Here is a 12,300-nt window from a genome sequence, read left to right as displayed (position 1 = left end):
AGAGCTGCATAGCAAGTTGCCATAAAAAGCAAGCAGGCAGCTCATGCTGCACAAAATGGAAGCAGCTCAGGTCTTTACCTAATACTTGGCAAACAGAATATCATGCTTTAGCATATGTGCCATTGTGTTGTTGTTGTTGTTGTTGTTGTTGATGGTGGTGGTGGTGGCTTTTAAACTTTAACAATGGAAGGTAATCCCTGGTAGCATTAAAGGCTTTGTTAATTAACATAATAGACATTAGAGGTGGGTTTTTGTTAAGGAAAACTTCAATGATCAAGAAATAAGATCTTGCCAGGCATGGTAACACAGGCCTTTAATCCCAGTACTCAGGTAGCAAAGCCAAACTCTGAGTCTGAGGCTCAGGTCAGTCAAAATTACATGATGAGATGTGTCTCAAAACAAACAAACAAACAAACCCATAAACTAGGTGCTGTGCCACACCCTGCAGTCCCACCACTGGAGAGACAGAGACAGAAAGATCTAGAAGGTCAGGGTCACCCTCAAGATGAAAGCTAGTGTGGGTTACATTAGATCTCGTCTCAAGAAAAAAGGAAGAAAGAGAGAAGGGAAAGAAGAGAGGGAGATGGAGGGAAATAGACAGAAGATGTCTAGACCTGCCTGTAAACATCTGGGCACCTCTGTTCTTGTGGGACACCGCTGCAGAGATGGCTGAGTCCTTACTTTGTCAATGGCAGTCACAGACTGGATCTGTCCACGAAGCCCGCTAGTGTGGCTGCCTCAGCCCATCCAGAAGTTAGTGAAGTTCTCCCTACTAGAAGGTGCTCACTTCTGCCCCAGAGAACTTTTCATGCACTATGCACGCTACAGCATCAAAAGAGGGCAAAGTGCCGGGCGATGGTGGCGCACGCCTTTAATCCCAGCACTTGGGAGGCAGAGGCAGGCGGATTTCTGAGTTCAAGGCCAGCCTGGTCTACAAAGTAAGTGAATTCTAAGACAGCCAGGGCTATACAGAGAAACCCTGTTTCAAAAAATCAAAAAAAAAAAAAAAAAACAAAAACAAAAACAAAAAAAAAGCAAAGAGCTGAGCTACCCAGGGCTTCAGGAAAAGCTGCAAGACCAGCAAACGTTTGTGTATTTGGCAGAGCTTAAGTCTCTAATGTGGTGTTTGTAACTTGGACCAGATAAGAAGGAAGAAACTAAATGCCACTCCCCCTTTCCTGATGGCAGCCAACATCTCCCAGAAAAGCCCCATCGCTGAATGCTCAGAACTGTCTACGTCCATCCAGAGCAGTCGCATATGTGTGCTGTGTACTAATAAGGAAAACAAGGAACAAGCGCCAAGCAGAGAAGGAAGCCAACCGAAACCTGGAGGGCCAGTATTGAAGGTCTGGATACATCAGTCTATTGGTTCAGTTTTTTACAGTTTAGTTGCCTCACCTGTGGTAGACAGGGCTGTGGTCCAGAATGATGATATACTTATAAAACAGACAACATACTGGGCACTGAAGTAGATTTTTATCATCATCATCACCACCACCACCACCACCACCACCACCACAATTATCACGAATGCTTATACTTGCCTGCAGGAGGCCCTGACAACTCTTACTCTCAAATTGTCTTGGAAGGGATATATATATATATATATATATATATACACACACACACACATATATTATACATATACATATATACATATACATATATATGTATATCATATATATCGCATATACATTGCATATATATTACATATATGTGTGTATGTATATGCATATATATGTATATATACACACATACATATATACACATATATACATATATGTATGTATGTGTGTATATGTATATATACATATACATACATATATATATATATATATACATATCCATCCTAGTGCCACATGTAATCCTCATAATAATCTAAGCATCACCACACCCATTCTACAGATAAGGAATACTGAAGACAGAGAAGTAATTTTTTCAGAGGCATACCTACCTGCTTGCCCAAATCCAAAACGTTTACCTGCAATCTTCAAGCTCTTTTGACTTAAACTCAATTCAAATCCTAATACTCTGCAATCTCACTGGATTTAATAACAGGCATTTCAAGAGTCATAGAAAGGCAAGAGAAAACTATGGTTTCCTTGTCAAATGCTAACCTCCTATTTCACCTCATGACAGGGCACTACCCACCTATGCACACAAACACCAACACCTTTAATTTCAGCACTCAGGGGGCAGAGGCAAGCAGATCTCTATGAGTTCAAAGTCACCCTGTTCTACAGAGAGACCCTATCTCAAAAAAACAAAACAAACATATCCAAGTCCTGTTCCCTTCTCCACACCCATTTCTAATTCATTTTTACCACTATAGACAAAGTCCATGATACCCACTGTACCCACTCCTGCAGCTAAAGCCTCACTGAAGGTAGCATGCTCTCTCTTCCCTGGACTACACACAGGCTGCCAGAATGCAAGCTCCATCAGCAAGGGACGTGTGTTCACAGCAGAGCCTCAAACACAGCACATACAAAGAAGTAAGACTCACAAAGAAGCAATACTCACAGTCGGGGCTAGAGAAAAGGCCCCTCTACTGACAGCATTGCCTACTCTTGCAGAGGACCCGGATTTGAGTCCTAGTACCCACAGGGCAGTTTACAACCCTCTGTAAACACGCCCAGGGATTTAAGAGCCACAAAGGAATAGGACCCAGCACCTGAGCTTGTAAGGAAGTGGGGGCTGCAGAGGGGTCACCCTGGATCCAGCCCTGGAAGAACTGCCACCCTCTTCTGGCTTGTGAGGGCACCAGACAGGCACATGGTACACTGACACACATACACATAAAAACAAAATTAAATACATAGAGATATAGATATAAATAGATAAAGATGTAAATATAGATAGACAGATGCTGACTGTAGCCAGGCATAATAGCACACAGAAGTAGAGGGAGAAGAAGAATCAGGTATGTAAGGCTAGCCAGTCTCTGCTTCACAGAGTTTGAAGCCAGCCAAGTTAAATGAGGAAACAAAAACCAAAAAAAACAAACAAACAACAACGCAGGCCACCTTGTGAGCGGTGCATCAGATAGTGCAGACCTTTAATCTTTGCCCTTAGCGGGATAAAGCAGAATTACAAGCTTTGGGCCAGCCTTGCCTACGTAGCAAAACCTGGTTTTTAAGAAACGAAAAGACGTACTTACGAAATGAACAGCTCCTGACTACTTGGACCGTTTCCTTAGGTCACCTTCCTTCTCCCTGACAGTCTAGCCTTCACAGTTCCCAAAGCAATCTTCTGAGTCCAAGTCCGCCTACAGCTCACCCTTGCTCACTATGTTCCTCTCGAAGCCATCAGACTAAGACCCAAACTCCAGTGAGGATCTGTAAGATCAGCACTGGGACCCTATATACAGCTCCTCATGCTGTGGTGACCCCCAACCATGAAATTCTTTTTATCGCTACTTCATAACTGTAATCTGGCTACTGTTATGAATTGTAAGGTAAATACATCTGTTTTCAGGTGGTCGGCAACAACTGTAAAAGGGTCGTTCAACCCGTCCCCACCCCCCACCAGGTCCCCGCTGGGTCCCGACCCACAGGATGACAACTACTGTTAGGTACGTGGCAGAAACAGGGCCTAGCACCTGTGCTTGTAAAGCTGCAGAATGGCTAACATCTCTTCAAGTTATATTTTTGATTGTCTCATTCAAGGCCCTCCACAAGACCATAAGTAACCATATGAAACTGCAAAAACCTCGATATTATAGGTGATCTATTTGCTCACTGTAATCTCAACTCCAACCTGGAGAACTTCTCCTTAGTCATCCTGGAACCTGTGATATATAAAGAAGCTATCTCAGCCAGGAGGTGGTGGCACACACCTTTAATCCCAGCACTTGGGAGGCAGAGGCAGGCTGATTTCTGAGTTCGAGGCCAGCCTGGTCTACAAAGTGAGTTCCAGGACAGCCAGGGCTATACAGAGAAACCCTGTCTCGGAAAAAAAAAAAGAAGAAGGAGGAAGAGGAGGAGGAAGAGGAAGAGGAGGAGGAGGAAGAAGAAGAAGAAGAAGAAGAAGAAGCAGCAGCAGCAGCAGCAGAAGCAGCAGCAGCCGCCTCAAACTGAGCTCACTCAGGAATGCACCAACTACACAAGTGATGGCAAGTCTCTCTAAAGTGGTCTATGTAAAACTCCTGACCAAGATGCCCTGGTTCCCAGTGGGAACACAGGAGTTATGCCCAGTGCTCTCCCTGCTTACTGCAATTACCATATTTCAGCTCCAGTCAGGTCCAGTGACTCTTGCACTCACCAAGGGTATGACTCATTGTGTGGGATTACAATCTCCAGTCATATCTGGCCCGGCAAGTTCTCTCACCTACTCTAAGTCTGGCCTCTGTACTCTCTCCATTATATCTCCATTCTAGAGGCATTTTCTCAGACAACCGTCTCACCCAACCTTCCCAAGGCTGTTTTACTACCCAGCCTTGTTACAAGACTCCTGGAACTGGATCTATTGTTGTTTACATGCTTATGGGATATCCTTACAATTGTGTACACACACAGATCATTGCCAGCAGAGATGTTTGGCTTCCTACAATACATCCTCCTCCTAGCATTTAGCAGGTGCTTGGAAAACAATATGGATACAACTGAGAGACTCAGCTTCTGGTGACAGTATGAGGTTTGAGGGGTTCATTTTGTACTAGTGGCTGAATCCAGCTAAATGCATGCTGGGCAAGCATTCTAACATTTAGCTAAAGCTCACGCCCTCACATAGCGATATAAAACCATGGCGTGAGTGCTGCTCACTGCACTGAAACCTACCACAGTGAGACCTTCAGCAACCCTGAGAAACAGAAGTTATGATTCTGTGGGGAATGGCCAGGACTTGGTTCTTTCCAAAGTCCTAAGAGGGGGATTTTAGAAACAAGTCATACATCCTGGCAAAATATCACTCATACCAATATTTCTTAAAACTCACTTAAGTACTGACAATAAATTCTCAGAACCTGAAATCAAGCACCTGTCAGGAAAGATCTTCAAGGGGCTTCCAAGAGAGAAGGGCAGATAGCCCCAAATACATGCAATTACTATACAATGAAAAGGGTTGCATCAAATTGAAGAGTATCACAAAACAACCAGAAAAATGGACTTGGAGGTGTTGCTCAAAGAGCACTTGCCTAGAACTTACAGGAACCAGCAAAGAGAGAGAGAGAGAGAGAGAGAGAGAGAGAGAGAGAGAGAGAGAGAATGAATATATTTGCAATTTTCTGAAAACAATCTTTTCTGCCCCTCTTGGTCTAAAAAGCCTGAATGGGTCATATTCCTTCGTCCTTCCTTTCCAGACATTGAGGGGACGGGCATCATTTTACTCAAATCAAAAAGCCTCACTTTCCTCGTTTCTGAAAATGCCAGCTTGACATACATCAGAAACCAAGATGACTCCACAAGGCCACCTCAAAGAGGACAGGACAGACTATAGGCCACTAAACCTGATGGGTCCAGAGACACAGCTTAACCCCCTACAGCACGTACAGCTGGCCCCCATTGTCCTGACGTTCAAAGTAAACAAGACCAGTCCTGCACCTGAATGCCCACCCACCGCGATCAGATTCGAGGTTTTGTTTTTGTTTTTTATAACCCCTTAAAACCTAACAAAAAGACAACATGGGAGAAAGACATCCAGATGGCTTTACCTAGTTCGCTGTTGTTTTTCTAACCCTGCAGAAAGAAGGGAAATTAGCATTAAAGGGCTAAAACCTAATAATTCTCTCCAGTTACGAGCCTCCTATGTCTTGCATATCGTGAATTTAACTGGCAAGATTACAAAACAGGTTCCAGCAAGATGAGTTGCAAAGAAGGGAGCGAAGGCTCGTGCCCAGTCAGGGTTGGGTAGGGTCCGGTCGGTAAACCCATGAAGCAGGGCTGAGCCTTCCCTGTGCCCAGACTTGTGGCCCGGAGTTTGCAAATCGGATATCCAGACGTTCTCGTGAATACAGAGCCCTATGTTCTAGACCTGGAGATGGCAAACGCGGCCGCCCTGCTCGGACTGACCAGTTGTGCTCGGAGTACAGAAACAGAGATCTTGTCCAACCCCACGTTTTTCCTGGATTTATCCCACAGGCAGTGCAGTGGCAGGAGAGCTACGGAGCTCAGAGCCACTCCTCGAGGCTTCGACCGGAGGTGACACGTCCTGGGAACCGATGGGATCCTCAGCTCCAGACCCGCTCGCCCTGCCAGCCCGGAATCCCGGAGGCCGAACACCGAGGTCGCTGGGGTTGCCTCTCGGGCTTCCCCGCGTCCCTTCCCGCCCACAGGGTTTCCAGAACTCGAGCTTGGCTCGCGTCGGTGTCCGCGTGTCTGGTGTTCTGATAACCCGCGCGGCAGCCCGCCTCGCTCACCTGGCCAGCACAGCACCGGGCAGACATCGCCGCGGCCGACGACCTCGCCTCGGGGACGCTGCCCGCTGCGCCCGTCACTCGGGCCCTCTCGGCTTGGTCCGCGAGCGCGCAACTGAAGAAGCTCGTCTAGCTTCCGATCCCCGTGCTCAGCAGCCCAGCTGAGAGACCCGTACCCTGGCCCGAAAACAACCCCCGCCAAGCCCCGCCCCACAGGCTCCGCCCTGAGACCGCCCCGACTATAGGTTCCGCCCATATCCTAGGCCCCGCCCCCTGAGTCGCCCCGCCAGTGGCCGTGACCCCGCCCCTTTCCGGGCAGCACAGTGGGCTTCTTCCTCTCTGGCACTTCCGCCGGAGTTAGACCAAGGGAATGCGGTCTTCACAAGCCCTAGGGTTTTACCGACCCGCCGGGTTTCGCGGCGCTCCTCCGCCCCGGCTCCGGTAAACTAGATCCGCTTGCCTTTGGTAGTTAAATCTGTAGCTCTAGAGGAAGACTCCCTCCCGAATGCCCTGCGCTGGTCCCTCCACGAGGGCGCCACTGGTATGGGACTGCGATCGCCTTACTCCTCAGAGGCATCTACCAGATCCACGTTCGGGAAACCCCTCTTTTCCCGCACCCCCTCACATGCCAGGTCTCCCCAGGCGCCTAGCTGTTCCACCTGCTGTTCCCGCGGAACTCTGGGGGCTCTGGTTAGAGCGCTAAGAGTCGATCTCGGAACCTAGGTTGGGGTCCTAGTTGCCTCTCCGCTGACCCACATTGAAAGGAGGATTCCAACGTTTGCTTGTTGGATGCCAAGGGAGCGCCAAGTTTTGCTCTCTACCTGAATCTCTTCTCACGGTTACTTCAAATGTAAAACCATTTCTGTTAGTATGATTTTTACGCCAATCCCTTTTTGGCTGGAAGAATATTTCAGATAAACATTGCTGTACCCGGGTGAGGAAAGTGACAGCGGATAAGTAGCTTGAATAGTTTGCCTAAAGCCTCGGGAAGTGAAAAGGCCTAGCTGACAATCCTAGCGTCTGATCCTCAGGCACAAAACCCAGGACTTGACCTTCCCTGGACAGAGCCTTTGCCTATAGTGTCTTGGGAACTTTAGGAGATAGAAACTAAAGATAACTGTTTTTGATAATCCGTGCTTTAGTTATTACCAACGGTGAATCTTCTAGCGTCTTAGATCCAGGAGTTTAAAGTAACACACACAACAGAGCAGTCCCCTCCTTGGCGGTTAAGAAAAGTTATGAAGACAGTGGCTGTAACTAAAAATAAGAGGGTGTGGGAGGAGCAACCTGCTGGGTGGCAGCCTGTAACTCAGAGCCAGGACCTCCGCGGGGCTTCACAGCGAGCTCCATTGTTTGCTGCAGGGCGGTCACTAGACTTAGAACTTCAGCCTCTGGGGAAACCGGTCTGACACCAAGGGTTTGTCTTTGTGGGAACCGCCCAAGAGGTGGGGGAGGGGTGTGAACTGTCCAGACCTTTGAGCTGGAACTTACCCACTCCTTTAGGAGACCCCTCACCCAGTGTCACTGGGTTAGGATCAGAGACCTCCTAGTGGACTCCTGTTTTGCTTTTGTTTGTTTGCCAGCCCTATGTTAGGGCTTGAGGGTTTCTGAGTACTGATGTCAATATCCTAGAGAGAGCATGCCTCTTAAAGACCTGGAGAGACAGGGTGTGGAACTCCTTTGTACAGAACTTCCCAGCATGCATGAGTTCCTTCCCCAACATGCCAAAAATAATAAATAGTTTGTGGACATGTCAAATGTACACTAAGGTACCCCCCCCAAAAAAAACAAAACAAAACAAAACAAAAAACGTTAACAAAAGCCTTAACTTCCAGAGTCAGGAAGTTGCAAAGTCTAACTTCCCTAAGAACAGGCTGGATAACATGGCCTCTTTGAAGCTCTGGCTTAACCATCACTTGTATTCATGAGTGTTTAAATGAAATGAGAAAAAAAGTAATTTGTGATTTTTGTCTTCTGGCCTCAGCCCCTTCAAGAGTTGTGTGGACTGCGGTGCAAACACCATGTCACGTGCAGCCAGCTTTACTCTGTGCTTGAGGTAGGATGCTTGCCTGGTGTGCACTGAAGTTTTCTGAAGATGTTCTGTGGTGCCTCTTTCTTAGCACAGTAGTGTTGAAGTCTGGCAGACTAGATGCGCCTTCATGATTTCGCAAAGATGGAATATTGTAGATCGAGAAATCCAAGTTGTCTTGGGCTGACTTTCGTCCTCTTACTAACCACTTTCTACCCGCCTCCAGCATCGGACTACTAAGCAAAGCTGTTGGAATGTGTTGCTCGTCAGAGCACTAGCTTCTAACCATAAGTGTGCTTTGAACACATCTGAAACCTGTAGCTACTTCCACTACTACTGTGTCCCTCTCAGATAATATCCTCACCAAAGTGGCTGGTAAATACATTGTTCTGAGACGATAAAAGTTCAAGTACCCTCATCTGCAGTAGAATGTCATTCAAGCCAACCTGAAAAACTATGTTCCCAGGCCGTGGGTATTCGTATTTGGCTCAGAATAAACTAGCTCGTGTTCCCTTGAGAATAAGAGCCAGTTTCACATCAGCATTCACAGGCTCTAAGTCCCAAGTTCCACTCCCAGAAATATAAAAAGAAACCCCATCAACAGAGAAGAATCATGTAATGGTTTGGAGTGCACGTTTAACACAGCATAAGAGCCTATAGCGGCTGAGAGTGATACAGCACTTGCCTAGCCTACCGGAAACCCTGGGTCCAGCAATGCCAAAGCCAGCTTCGTGGCTGCTGAAGTTATTAAGGCTTTCATGAAGCTCAAGGAGATCAACCCCCAGCCTCTGCTGCATATTCAAGGGGACTTGCTTCTGTCAATCACGTCAAAGCTCAGACAGCCAAAGTTCAAGGCCAGTTCTCTAGCCAAGGTGGGCAGCAAGTTTGGTTCCACATCCAGCCTCGTCCTGCCTTTAGCTCAAACTCCCCACTGTACCCAGCTCCTGCAGTCTCCTTAATATAGACCCCGATGCTAAAGGACTGGCCTGATCTGTGGACTGCCTCTGGCTTTTTGTTTGCTACTTATACAAAGAAACTCTACACAGGATTGTCATCAAGAAAAAGGAAAGAAAATCTGTGTGCACTCTTCCTCAAACTTTGATCAAAGATCTCAAATAACTATAACTGTGGCCAGATCTGGAGGTATCTTCCCGTCCCCACTCTGAGGACTTGTCTTGTTAGAAGCATCCTTGGTATTTATGGTTCACTCACAAGAGTAGAGGTACTGCTAGTAGACCAACAGAAACAGTGGCACCTTTTTATTTTTTATTTTTAACTAGTCTGCATACTTTTTGGATGGAGACATGGTGTTCCTAACTTGAAGGTCGTTGTAGAGTCAGGGCCCCTTTGATGTGGCTCTTTCAGAAACAAGCAATAACAGAACTATTTTAGTAAGATTGTAGTTCTTGGCAGACCAGGTAAAATAGTCTCCCCACAAAAATTTTCTTAAATTAACTAAACTAGCTTTAATTTCTACAATATAATTATATATAAATGTACATATAAAACTATAAATAAGTAGCCTGTAATTTGTTTTTTTCCTCTCTTGAACTTGAAGCTCTTTTTTGATAGAGGTAAATATTTAAAAATACCACATACTGAAATGAAAACAGTGATTTTGTGTGTGTGTGTGTGTTGTATTATTAAGAACAAAATATAGATTTTTTTTTTCTTTTTTGGAGACAAGGCCTAACTAGGTAGACAGGTTGGCCTCAAATTCACAGAGATCCACAGTGACTTCAGTTCGAAGATTAAGGGTGTGGGCCACCTTGCCAGGCACCAACCCTCTTTAGAAACGTCTTACTAAATTTAGGAATTTTTATTACAAATTTTGTTTCCAATTCAAGAATATTTTAAAAGCTGACAAAAAACGTAGTCCACTAAAACGTTAATAACTTCGAGGAAGGAAACTAATGAAGAATTCTCTTCTGTCTGGTTTTGCTGTTGTCAATGTTGGAGATTGGACCCTGGGCCTGGTTCTCCTTATGTGAGGAGCTCTACCACTGAGCTATACACCCTAACCCCTGTGCTGAAATTTAAGCAATACAAATAATCTCTTTTCTGTGATCTTCCTGTATAAAATCTCTTAGGACCTGCGTTGGTTGTTTTTGTTGTTGTTGTTGTATTTTATTGCTGTTTTGTTTATTTGTTGGTACAAACCTAGATGTATCTGGGATGAGGGATTCTTAACTGAGAAAAATGTCTCATCAGCTTGGCCTGTTGGCAAATCTGTGGGGAAATTCTCTTCTTTGGCAAGTGATGGAGGACCCAGCTCGTTGTGGACAGTGCTACCTCTGGACAAATGTCCTGAATTATAAGACAAAGCAGGCTGAGCACTCTCTGGGGAGCAAGTGGTAAGCAGTGTTCCTCCGTGGCTTCTGCTTTAATTCCTGCCTCCAGATTCCTCCATGGCATTCCCTTGTTGGCAGAATGTAAGCTGAACATTGCAAGGCGAAATGTATCCTTTTCTCCACAAGATGCTTTTTGGTCACAGCAATCAAAAAGAAAGAAAGACTGAAATGGCTACCATGGGGCACAGTGTCACAGTGACAGACCTGACCAAAGTGTCTGGGAGAGTTAGTAACAACTTTGGAACTTTGGGCTGGAAAAGCCATTGAGTAGTCAGAGCTTAATGAGCTAGTGGGAGTTTAGAAGAGAAGATAATGCTGAGAGCAGTACAGATGATTGATGCCTGGCTTGTGAAGTTTCAGAGGGAAGTTCAGGAGTCCTTGTAAAACTGCATCAGGGACATTGGGTATTTTGAATTGTTTTTGGTTCTGGTCAGCACAGACTGAAGAGTTGGCTGCATTTAAGAGGAGACCCAGACCCTCTTGAATACTTGATACTTATCTATCTGCTTCCCTTTCTCCACCCGTTTCTTTTTCAGGGTTGGTGCCCCTCGATCCCACGGAATAACTAAGTCCTGCTGGACGGGGCAGTGTACAACTTTTATTTTACAGGAGCTGGCAGTTGAGAAACTCTAGAATTTTAGAGAGACTGGATTTTTTTTTTAAGAGGGCGCCAGATCTTGTTGGTTGTGAGCCACCATGTGTTTGCTGGGATTTGAACTCAGGACCTCTGGAAGAGCAGTCAGTGCTCTTAACAGCTGAGCCATCTCTCCAGCCCAGAGACTGGATATTTTAAAGAGACTGAAAAGTGTTAGAATTTTCAAAGCCTGTGGGACTTCTAGAATGTTGGAATGTTTTATATTGTGATATTAACATGACATCTTGGGAAGAAATGGGAAAGGAAATGTTGTAGTTGCATAGTGATATGTTTGTGTGTCAAGTTGACAACAGGTCATTGGTTGTGCTGGCTAGGTTTTGCCAACTTGATACAAGCCAGAATCATTTAGGAAGAGAGGATCTCACCTGAGAAAACACTCTCACCAGAGTGGCCTGTAAGAAAACCCGTGAGAAAGTCACTTAATTGATGATCGGTGGGGGAGGGCCCAGCTCGCTGTGGGCAGTTCTACCCCTGGGCAGGCGGCCCTGAGTTCTATAAGAAAGCAGGCTGAGCAAGCCATGGGGAACAAGCCAGAAAATAGCATACATAACCCCATGGTTTCTGCTTCAGTAGCTGCCTCCAGGTTTCTGCCTTGAGTGCCTGCCTCACTTCTCAGTGATGAGGTATGACCTAAGAGTTGCAAGGTAAAATAAACTCTCTTCTCTGTGTGGCTTTTGGTCATGGTGCCTTATCACAGTAAGGACTTAAATAGTGGTTCAGGTTTAATATTGGTTAAGAACAAACAACAGCCAGGTATGGTGGTACACATCTTTAATCCTAGCACTCAGGGAGCAGAGGCAGGTGGATCTCTGAGTATTTGAGACTAGCCTGTCTACACAGCAAGTTCCAGGCCAGCCAGGACTACCTAGTGAGACCTGAGAGAGAGAGAGAGAGAGAGAGAGAGAGAGAGAGA

At 45.9% G+C, this 12,300-nt stretch overlaps 1 protein-coding gene across 1 annotated transcript in view; it reads right to left on the bottom strand.

Moving 5' to 3' along the window:
- The window catches only part of Serinc5 (serine incorporator 5), a 96,121-nt gene extending 89,569 nt beyond the window's left edge, over positions 1-6,552 (bottom strand). Inside the window, exon 1 of the mRNA XM_021180315.1 lies at positions 6,356-6,552. Within this exon, the coding sequence (XP_021035974.1) occupies positions 6,356-6,382 (27 nt within the window). The 5' untranslated portion in view covers positions 6,383-6,552. The remainder of the gene's footprint in view (positions 1-6,355) is intronic.
- Positions 6,553-12,300: the final 5,748 nt, after the last annotated feature.

Source organism: Mus caroli, chromosome 13 (assembly GCF_900094665.2).
Source record: "Mus caroli chromosome 13, CAROLI_EIJ_v1.1, whole genome shotgun sequence".
Taxonomy (NCBI): Eukaryota; Metazoa; Chordata; class Mammalia; order Rodentia; family Muridae; genus Mus; species Mus caroli.
The sequence above is the reverse complement of the archived record's forward strand: the minus strand, read 5'-3'. Positions and strand labels throughout refer to the sequence as shown.